At 37.6% G+C, this 11960-nt stretch overlaps 1 protein-coding gene across 1 annotated transcript; it reads left to right on the top strand.

Annotated features, from left to right (window-relative positions):
• The first annotated feature begins 1924 nt into the window (after nt 1-1924).
• On the top strand, nt 1925-11189 carry LOC121736467 (nuclear factor interleukin-3-regulated protein). The gene is made up of 2 exons (XM_042127666.1): nt 1925-2116; nt 8984-11189. Exon 2 carries the CDS (start codon nt 9029-9031, stop codon nt 10127-10129), a length of 1101 nt encoding a protein of 366 aa, XP_041983600.1. The 5' UTR covers nt 1925-2116; nt 8984-9028; the 3' UTR covers nt 10130-11189.
• Nucleotides 11190-11960: the final 771 nt, after the last annotated feature.

Genomic DNA, 11960 nt, shown 5'->3' with positions numbered 1-11960 from the left:
GATAGTATTGTAATGTAATGCTCAAAGTCGAATCTATAATATTACATTACAAGTGAATGCTCGCGGTGAGGGAGCACCTTTAGGTATATTTACGATTTACTCTCTTTTTTTCTCAAAAGTTTTACACAATTTGTACACAATAAGTATAACAACAATTTGTACGCATTATATTGTATTGATCACTTGTTTACATTTACTCTCTTTTTTTCTCAAAAGTTTTACACAATTTGTACACAATAAGTATAACAACAATTTGTACGCATTATATTGTATTGATCACTTGTTTACATATTCTTAATAGTGTGATTGATACAATACGCTCAATAAAAGTTTAATACGCATTTTCCTGGTAGGTATTATTATAAATTATTGTTATGATTATTTCAAACTGTAGTTTTAGTAAAATTTGGCAACTTTTAAGTGTAACCTAAGTAACATTTAGTGGAGTTTTCGTTAAAGTAGGTCATAAGAAAAGTTGAATATAATATTTTTTTATAATAATTATGAAAAAATATATTAAAATCAAAAATATATAATTTTCTTAACAAGTTAGGAAATGGATTGTATTAAACGAAATTACCAAACGCATTATTTCATTTTGCATTCGTAATTAATTTACGAAAATAATTCATAACATTATTTTACAATATAATTGGTATTCGCGATCATAAATACAAATTTCAATACCGAAAATAGTATCTTCTAGCTAAGAATGACAATATTGAAATTAATATTATTATGTTCATTCATTTAGAATCACTTATACGTATCTATAATATAAAAATGAGTCGCTGAATGTGTTGCTAAGCGCAAAACTCGAGAACGGCTGAACGGATTGGGCTAATTTTACTCTTAAAATATTCGTAGAAGTCCAGGGAAGGTTTTTAAGTGACACGAAGTTCACCGGGACAGCTAGTACTATATAAAATGGTCTTAGTATAATAATATTTTGGTTTTAGAACTTTATCTGTTACAATTTCTCATCTATGTAATTTTAACTTTTGTTCGCATATAGTCAACTAGATCTCCGCAACTCCGTTGCTCTAAAATATGTATAGTTGCTTCATCGTGCGGAAACCGTGGACTCAAAGTATCATCGTACTAAATTTCAGCAAAATCGGTTTAGCGCATAAGCGCTAAACCGATTTTGCTGAAATACGCTAAATGTACACAAGGCAATATTTTATAAGTCGTTTTGTTCACTTTAGTTTCTCTATCAAAATGACGAGACCGGGCACAGAATTTCATTTTTATATGTAAGCTTTTGTGCCTCGATTCGCTGTTTGGACCTTAGTAAAATTTTGCCAAATATACATTTTGTAGATCAACAGTAATAGATTTCCTAAACTATATCTATAGGCGGCCCCCGACCTCTACCGGACCGGAGTCGGTTCTCTTAAAAACTATCGTTTTATTTTACAAAAGCCGTCGATTTGTGTAAAATTAGACAGTAATTACTTTAGGACCAGTGTGTTTGAATTTTCTCAGCCTCAATCAATATTTAATACACAAAATGCCGTTAAATATAAACTACCTTACTGTAATAAGCGACTAGAACTAATTATAATACGTCTATAAAGACGTTCATATCGAAAACGAGACGAACGGAGGCGCGACGCAGTAGTACAAGTCACGCTTCGTCTCGTGTCGTTTCGGTGGAAACCAAGCATTTAAAAATATACTTTGAAACGAGACGAGCGTAGACGGGGACTCAGCAGTAACAAAGCACATTAGATTGCCCAATATCGTTATCATCTGCATCATGTTCGTGGAACCGCCGAAATGACTCAATGTAAGCTGAAAAACACTAGCGCCGATTACTGCCACGTTACGTAAACAACGCACACACCCGCACGCACGCACACAGCCGCACCCACACATCGGTGTGCGCTAGTGTGCGCGCTGCAGACGGTCGCCCGACCCCACTACAAAATTCAGTCGCACGCCAGACTTGCCACAGGTCGGACGCACCCAAGTGACTAGCAGTGTTTCATATTGTGAAGTGACATCGTTTTGTGCATTTGTTGTTTACGCACTAAACTGAATTGTGAACGTTTTTTTGTGAACTATTTGGATAATTCCGGATAAGGAGTGCGAAATTGCCGCAAATATTTTTGTAAGTATTTTTAATATGTAAATGTTTTATTGTTTAAAAAATCTTTGTTCGTTATTCTTTTATTTTGTTTCTTATTTACTTTTTAGTCCATTTGTAATGCATGGTATAATTTGCGTTTTTGTAGTCTTATTAGAATTTTTAAATTTTCATGACTTCATTTTTTTTTCAATTTCACCCTCAATTTTTTAATGTTCCTCAAAATTAAAACTAGCTATCATAGACTCCCATTTGTTAATTGTATAGCTGTTGTCAAATTGTTCATAAATTTCTCAACTAATTTTTGTCTAAAATTTTCATGCGTCCTAAAAGAATACTTTTGCAAAAATTGTTTGTAAAGAAAGAAATGTTACAATGCTAATTAACGTTTTTTCTTCAATAATACGCAGAAAAATTAAAAGATTAAATAATGTAAATTCAGTCAATAAAATTAGATTTGTTTCAAAAAATTCGAAATTAATAGTTAAACTAACAATTATTAATCTTAAAAAAATGTCATAAAAACATCTACAACCAAAACACTGCAAAGACTGTAAAGAAAAGTTTGCCAAAAATCCTAATCTTATTGGATATGGCATTAAAAAAATAAAATGCAAATAATGAACCTTGATCATGAATAAATAATGTAATCAAATGATATAAACGTGGTTTACCTCTCAATAAATTATGACTAAGATAATGATTCAAACGTTCGCAGAAGCTGGGCGATGTCATTGACTTCGGGCAAAAATTGTTTACTCATGCCCGCTCGGTTTGTGCCAAAATATCGCGTTCATCACACGTGAACACGCTGGGAAAATTCGATTTTGGTCATATTGCGTTCAATATGAGAACACGTTTTAGTTTATTTTGTTTGTATGCTTCGTTTTATTTGGTATTTGGTCTTTGTTTTTAGATTTGTACCCTTCATCTAATTTATAACGAAATTATCGATTATATCTTCTTTCGCCATAATTTTGATTTGAACTAGACAATACAAAAATTTTATTAGCAAAAATAATTAAGTACAAAATAATAAAAATTGATTACAAAGAATAATTATTTTTTGTTAAACATTACAAACCGCAAAGGGTAAATTACAGAGGTGAATTAGTCGAACGGCTTAATGTCGTAAACTGTGTTGTAAGCCATTGTAAGCGCTTACACAATTGGTTCAAGGTTCCAATCCGGCGTGCATTCGCCCGCGGACGCTCGGAAACTAGAACGAGATGTTGACATGCGTTACAATTCTTTCGCATTCATTAAAAACTTGAATAAATAACTTGATAGTTACAACTAGTACTAGGTGCCAAAGAATCAAGAAGTAACATGGCAACTGCTTCGACTATGTAGTTAATAGAAATAAAAGAGAGAAGAACATGCGTTATAATTCTTTCGCATTCATTATTAAAAAACTTGAATAAATAACTCACTAGTTACAACTAGTACCAGGTACCAAAGAACTAGGAGTAGTAGAAACAAAAGGCTTACTTAGATATCTAGGAGTAATAGAGCGAGATGTTATCGAGCGAGCGTTAAAATTCCTTTGCAATCAATTTTATAAAACTTGAATAAACAACTTGCTTGTTACAACAAGTACCATGGAATAATAGAAGCAATGCAACTGCATGGATTAGTTAATAACAATGCAGTAGCAAAGCTGAATATTTTACAAAACTAACAGATCCTTCCATAAATGGTAGTTTAAACTACGCACGATAGGCGCAGTTGCTATAGAAATGCTATCAACTATCATAAAGTAAGGAGACACGAATCGATTGTGTAAAGGTCAGTACGATGTGACGCAACGTCCCTAGGGCGGTGTTGCGCAATAGTGCACCCACTAGATAGCTCGATCGAACGAGATGATTAAACGTATATAAATACACTTGTCATTGTTGCGTATAAACAAAATAATGATATTACAAAAGAAAGTCGACTAGTTCGCGTTGCATGTGCAACTATATTTAGCGAGGCATTGGAAAACATTCGCGGCTTCCGCAATTGTAATCGGACAAAGAAATGTAGCGAGAAGCGTTCAAGTGTAGTGATGTAATATAGGAAGTTAAAGCAAGGTTGTCCGGAAGGTATAGAAGGCCGAACCCGCATGCACTCGGATCGTGCAGAACGCATTACTCCTTTTCGACCGTGATATCATCCAAGTAGAATTCGTAAACAACATAATGCAAAAATGCATTGCAGATTTCAACACAAAATTTATGTTATTTTATGTTTTTATATTATATTTCGTGTGACTGCCAAGGTCAAACTAAGGGAGAACAACACCGAAATACGTAAATAAGGAAAAACCGACGCACAACAAAATGTTTGTTACACTACGTTACGTAACCGAAATTTTTACGCGCAATAACGATAATTTCATCGGCGAGGACGAGCAAAGATAACTTGACCCATTTTTTTATCTTGCTCGTAACCTACTTACTGAGGCACGTGAACATCCAACTGCGATGTGACAATATTGAGATCAGAAAAACTAGAACGAGTGACGAAATGATTGATAACTCAAATTACGAAGCGCACGATAATACTGATCATAATAATGTCGATGCGATAATTATTAATGTAATACTCAAAATAAATTGAAGGATTACTGTCAGTTATGTAATTAAAACTTGAATTTAAATTAAAAAACGTATTTAAAATAATTTAATATTTTAAGGAAATCAAACTTGATGTAAGGAGGATAACAACTAACAACTCACGAACGAAAACTTTAATTACTCCAAGATTATCCTCAAGTATTTCTTCCTAGTCGTCTAGGTCTTCGGCTTTGTCTTTTGGCAAGACGGATTTTCCTCCATCACCGAAACACGCCGAGGTCATGATTTACAGAAAATGGGTTAAGCGTTTCTAAATATTTAACTGTAATTAGTTTGGAGGTTGGCTGTATTTGCTTCGAATTCAGGTGAGTTAATCTTATCAGATACGAGTAACCGGAAAAGTGCGCAGGCCTTGACACATTTATCGTGCGTTACGAAACGGAACCTTGACACGATATCAGTATCGGGAGACGCGCCGGCCCGAAATAGAACGCGATTGGCCCAAACAAACGCGAATATCGGTCAAGTATGATTCTTCGTATTGGTACCGATCCAGAAAATTAACCTTCCGCAAGTTTTAGCGGACCTTGCTAACCTATGGACGATGTTACGGTAAAATTCCAAATCAAACATGGCGGACCACGACCCACTTTTCCCGCGCAAACGGCTCGCGTGTGGAAAGTTACAATGCACTACTTTCTCTACTTTTTCCAAGATGGCCGGTGTCTGTGGACAAACAAACAAACTGTTGTAGGTCATACATGGAAACGTATCGTATTAATTCGATGCAAATGACGCGCGAGTTATAAATAAATATTACGCGCAATCAAAACAATGAGACAATATTCGACTTAGATTCGATTGCGATGTAAGTACCTACTACTGATTTTCATAATTTTAATACTAGAATTGGAATTGAATCAATGGTAACGGTCAAGGGCGTTAATAACGGCTAATTAGGTTCACGTTGTACAATCACGTTGAGTTTATATAACGGTCTGCAGAAGACTAAACGTGCTTCGGTTATTACGCAAGCGCAACGTGAGGTTCAAGAGCGGCCGCGTGACTAGCTCCGCTCAACACGTGTTCGCCGGTAGGACAATCACGCTAGGTAAGGTCGTATGCCTTGAGAAACTATTTAAATACAACCTCCTTTTTTGAATTAAAAAAAAAGGAAGTTTGTTTTTTTAAAGAAGCGACAAAGATTTATTGTGTAAGACTTTTTATAAAGAGCCACTGCTGCAGGCCAACATTTTGAGCACACATTTTTCTAATCATCAAAGTCTTTAATCTCAAAGGTTTGCTATTAGTCAACACAGGCCCAGAAATAGAACAGTTAAAGCTAGGAATGCGGTTATCTCTGAGTTCTGACGCATACAAACTTGCAAATATTACGAAATTGGCTTAAAACAAAGGCCGATTAAAAATATTGCATCACGCGAGAAATATCTCCGCAGGAATTTTGTTTGAATAATGGTCAAATATTATAACAAGATCAGGAAATTTTTGCAATAAATGTTAATTAGTACTTATAGCTAAACAAAATAAGAAAATTTTCGCATTTGTTTTAGACTGATTCTTTGTAATAGAAAAAACATCGCGTTTTGAATTTCGAAAACAATGTAGATTTAAAATTCGAATGCAACACAAGATCACCTCGCTTATCTAATGCATTAGAAAGAGACGGAAGTCGTAATTACGACCTTTAGCATTACCGCATCACACGTATCAACACGTGACACTGACCGGTGCGAAACCAATCCGTTTAGCGTCCAATGTTAAGGTTTAAACTTGACTGACAAGTTCACGGTCACATGACTGATGCGGTTAAGTTATTAACTGAATCACACCAAATTGAAATTGGAACTATTGATAAGTAATTTGAAGGTACAGGTACCAATCTTTATAGTCAAGTAAATCTTAATGAGGTAAGAGAATAACAAAATAAAAATGCATTTCTTCAAAGTCAAGTGAATAAGAATAGATAAAGAGACAAGTAAAGAGAAAAAGGTATTTTATGCTTATGGCTTTAAACTAATTTAAAAAATTCAGATGGCGTAAAATCACAAAAATATAAAGGTTAAATTTGCTAATCGTTAGAAATGTGATACTTAACCTTGTACCGGTGGGATATATCCCGCAATGGTTGTGCAAGTGGTTGCCCAATCCAACCTTGGATGACGAAAGTCGGTTTCATAACAGTATTACAAGTTTTAGAGATGTAAAAACGTGGTACCGTACAGTCCCAGTTTTGGATAACGGTCCACCATTAGTGATAGTCACTTGATTGATCCGAGCAAAAACTGTTAGATTCTAATTTCTATTTTTCCTGTTAGTTCTTTCTTTTGGCATTATTTTAGTCGGTATTTCAACTGATATTCAAGTATGCAATCCTATTTATTTTTAAGGTCGTCAACAACATAAGTACTTCTTAAATTTTCATCTTTAAAAATACATTTTATTTCTTCTTTAAAATTTAGTATAATCTACTGTTTATACGGTGAATTCTTTATTAAAATTCATAGCGCTGTTGTCTTTGTCACTATCAGATACAAGTTTAACTAGTACTTAAAATTTAACGGTATCACATATTACATCATTGTTAGTTGCCTTGTGTCGTAATTTAACATAATATATTATAATATATACAATTTGTATGCATAACTGTTTTAGCTATAAAAAAACCTGTGATAAAATTGCATGCTCGTTTTGCACAATAGATAAAGTAACAGTTATATTAACGAGAACGAGCCGTCCGTCCGTCCGTTTGCTCCGCCAAGCGTCACCTAACGGACATTTTTTACTCGCAAATTGAAACGTTACTTCACCACTAAACTGGGTCATATTAGATAAGAAACATAAAGGAATTGATACCCCTTGACACGAAAAAATAAGATAAAAGAGTTAATGTTCTATTTTTAAAATTACATATTTTTGTTGGATACTGTTACATATTTTAATAAAAATAGAATGTTTTATTCATATTATTGAAAATTACAAGATCTACACAAATATTTAGCCAACCTACAAATGCTCCATACAAATTGACATTGAACTATAATTTAAAATTAGTTCTAGAACACAAATCAATCTTGAACAGATAAAACTATGTTTAACATAAAGTAAACGTATCTAGTTTAAATAGTTTATACAACGAGAAAGCCATTGGTAATTACATCGTTTAATATTGAGACCTACTGACATTTCCAATTAGAGTTGGCGTGTATCGAACAGTTAGTGTAACGGCGCGCGCGCAACCGGGCCGCCCCACTGACACCGAACCGGCTAACCTTCTTGTACCTCTTTGTCTTAGAAATTAAAAAAAAGATGGCAAAACACTTAGTTCATTAGCAATAAAAAACAAATTCCAAATTCAAAACGCAAGCGGTTCGGTTATATAAATCTGGGTTCGTAATTTTGAAAACATCTTAAAAATCTCTACAGTCACCCGTAATGAGCTTTTCGAATTTCATAAGGAGTAAAATGTATAATGCCGTATAATGCGCTCGAGCACGTGTTGGTCGACTTAGCCAGTCAATTCCATGGTAATGCCTTCCTAAACGAATAATTTTAGGTGTAGAAAGAACTCTCACGTTGACAATTGACCCCTCATACGTTCGCCGCGTGGAACGGAACGTGACTTTGGAGACAGAAAAAATAGAAATGCTATAATCGCGACAATAGGCAATTATTCATTGTTGCCTTGATAACGTCGCTATTGAAATGAAACCTTTTATGTTTCATTAGTTTTGACTTCCTGTGTTTGTTCTATCACTTTGAGTGTTTCTGTAACAGTTAACTGGTCATCTTTCTGAGGAAGCAAGTGTCTAATTTCTGTTGTAGCATATAAATAGAAATTATTACTAGTAAATCATCGTGAAGGTTAATTGCATCGTCTGCAGTTTGCATCCACGTCGCTCGCAACGTGATTGGTTGTGAAATGTTGTTGTACGATAGCTATGCTTAGTCAGGAAGTCACATGGATCGGAGCGTGCGGGCTATAATGTATTTAATTAGTTTTATTCTACCATCATCTTCTAATACAATAATTTCATTCAATACTTACAACTTATCTAAAGCATTTTATTGTTTTACATCATCATCAAGCGGCAAATTTTCTGCGGCCAAAAACAATAAAAGGATTATATAATTTTTATTTTTTTTAAATTCATTCGCTCCTTAATGAATTACATTATAGTACCTATGAGAATAAAGTAATTTGGAAACTGTTATATAAATAACGTGCAGTTCCGCGAATACTCGCGACCCGAATTCGCAGTTTTGTAATGATTAAATGGCAAAACTAACGTAACCTTTTCGATTGTTGCAGAACCACAGCGAGGATCCGTGCGGGCCGGGCGTCGTCCGCCGCAACATGGTCGCCGAGTTCATCCTCAGCCAGCAGCAGCTGCTGACCGCGGGGGGCGCAGCCCTGGGGCCCTCACCCTCGCCCTCCCGCGTGCCGCCTCCGTCGCGAGCACGCCTGTCAGTATCACCCCACTTCCCGCTGGACCCGTCGCCGCAGCCCAGCCTGCACGGCGACCCCAACGAGTACGGCCCCAACTTCGACTTCTCCAAAAGGAAGGAGTTCTTCGGTCAGCGCAAGCAGCGGGAGTTCATCCCCGACAACAAAAAAGACGACGGCTACTGGGACCGCCGGCGCCGCAACAACGAGGCCGCCAAGCGGTCCCGCGAGAAGAGGCGCTTCAACGACATGGTGCTCGAGCAGCGCGTCGTAGAACTGTCCAAGGAGAACCACGTACTGAAGGCTCAGCTGGACGCCATCAAGGAGAAGTACGGCATCTGCGGCGAGACCCTCATCAGCATTGACCAGGTCCTGGCCACTCTGCCGACCTGCGATCAGGCACTCTGCGTGACCAAGAGGACGAAGCTATCGAGCGGGGCCCTATACGCCCCGGTGCCCCCGCCGCCGGCGTCCGTCCCGCCCGCGTCGCCGCCGTCTCCGCCCCCACAGCGCGCCCCAGAGCCCTACCAGGAGAGGCTCCCGGCCCCCGAGTCGTTCTACCCCCACCCCGCCCACTACGAACCCCCGGGCTCGGTCCTCAACCTGTCCAGATCTCGCCGCGCCCCTTCACCCTATGAGCTGTCCTCCCTGTCGGGCTCCGGCGACGAGACCGCGGAGCCCTACGCCCCCGAGAACAACTGCCTCCCCCTCAAACTCCGCCACAAGTCGCACCTCGGCGACAAGGACGTGGCCAGCGCCCTCCTGTCCCTCCAGCACATAAAGCAGGAGCCGGGGCCGCGGTCGTCGCCCTCGTGGGACGGCGAGGGCTCCAGCGACGAGCGGGATTCGGGAATCTCCCTGGGAGCGGAGTACAGGGGACCGCGGCCCGACGAGCGGCTGGCGGAGGAGGACGACGCGCACCTCAAGGCGGAGCTGGCGCGGCTGGCGACGGAGGTGGCGACGCTCAAAAACATGATGCACCAGAACAAGTCCCGCGCCATGGAGCACTGAGGCCGGTCCTCGCCCGCTGCGCCTGAACCCGCAGCGACTCGCCGCCGCCCGAGGAGCGCCCGGACTGTCTCCCGCCCCTCCTCGTAGAAGTTACCACGATGTAAAGAGAGATATATTTGTATGATATTGTGCAGCTGTACGCGGCTAAGTCGCATCGCCTAACTGTAATCCTTCCTAGTAGTTGTATCGATGTTAATGTAAAGTAGTTCCCGCGGCCGGTGCGCGCTCTGCGCCGCGCCGGCGCGGGACCCCTGTTTACTATAAGACTAATTTTCGTTCGGTTTCAGACTTTTCGAGCAGATAAAACTTATCTACTCAGTGATAGATATAAAATGATGCATTTTTAGTGGTGAAACTATGTATATGTTAATTGTAAGCGCGGTAGATCTGTTTCATCTATTCGAAGATTCGTTAGAAAATACGATGGCTAAAGACTATTTCAGTGTAAGTTAGGTTCTAAGTCAATGTAAGCTTAGTTAAGTCGACCTAGATGGTTATTTATAATTGTAAACCTTATTCTCAGGAACGTCTGATTCCAAACCAAAAAACTATCCTCCCCGAGAAGTCGCATATTTACAGAGTATATTCCGATAAGGATACCAGTGCCTTTACGATACATACCTACCTTGAAAAATATTTTTGTACATTTATTAGAGAAGCCATTTTGTTCGATATTGCATACGATTAGATATCCGGAGACTGGACTCGAAGCTTAAACCGGGAAATGCACATTTGAACCGGCGCGAGCCGGCGAAAACTAGCTTGAGCCGGCTTTTACTAGTTTGATCCGGTTAAATTCGGATATTCAGTCGTGTGGCCCCACCATGAGCGATGTAATCGTGAAGAGTATTATACGAGTAATTTTTGTAATATTTGTATACATTTAGAGTCCGACCATGGATGGGGGTCAAAAGTATTATAAGTACTCGTAGTAGCCCAAGGCATGTGATAGGACTGATGGAGCTAAGTATTTATTTATTAATGCCGCGAAAGAGGATTTTACAATTTATTATCTTTGTATAAGATACACTATACGATATGAATAAATTGTGTACATTAAGCATGAATTTTATTTTACCACCCCCCCAATAGTTATGTAAAAAGATAGACAAAATAGTGAATGAACGTTACATAATATTATAGTCTAATAACGTAGGTATTTAATTATGAAGATCCTTAGATGAAGGAAATTTCAAAATTCAAGTAATACAATAATTAAAACTTAATCATAGATCATATTTACTGGATATGAATTTTATACTTATAACTCTTAATGAATTAAGTAAAATTATAAGACTACATAAAGGCAAAATGAAGGATCATAATTCAGTAGTAGGTAACTTAATGTTAAATACGACACAATTATAGTACCTTATAGAAGATATTCTTGGAACATAATATTACCTATTAGATACCAAAAAAATAATAAAATTATAATATACAATGATCTAATATTGCAAATTATGTAGACAAGTTTTGAAAGTTTCTTGAACCCATTTATCGGTGCCATACATTTTTTTTTTGCTTTTATCAGATTATTATTATAATAATATGTTATTTTGTATCCACACAATCACATCAATTAGATAATTATATTAAACTTGGTAGAATTCATATAAGTATTGATGCGATATGTATTATTTATATATCGAAAACATCCTAAATCCTTTTGTCATATTGTCGTAAAAAACATAGCGCCTTAAATTTCTACATAGCAAACGATTGTGAGCATAATATTTTCTTCGTCAGCAGAATTGGAATCCGTACGGTGAATATTCAAGCAAAACATTAGAACCTTCTGAGGTATCCGATTTTTAGGGAGTAGCTCTTG

This window comes from Aricia agestis, chromosome 19 (genome assembly GCF_905147365.1).
Source record: "Aricia agestis chromosome 19, ilAriAges1.1, whole genome shotgun sequence".
Taxonomy (NCBI): Eukaryota; Metazoa; Arthropoda; class Insecta; order Lepidoptera; family Lycaenidae; genus Aricia; species Aricia agestis.
Note: the sequence above shows the minus strand (reverse complement) of the source record. Positions and strands in the feature narration are given on the sequence as shown.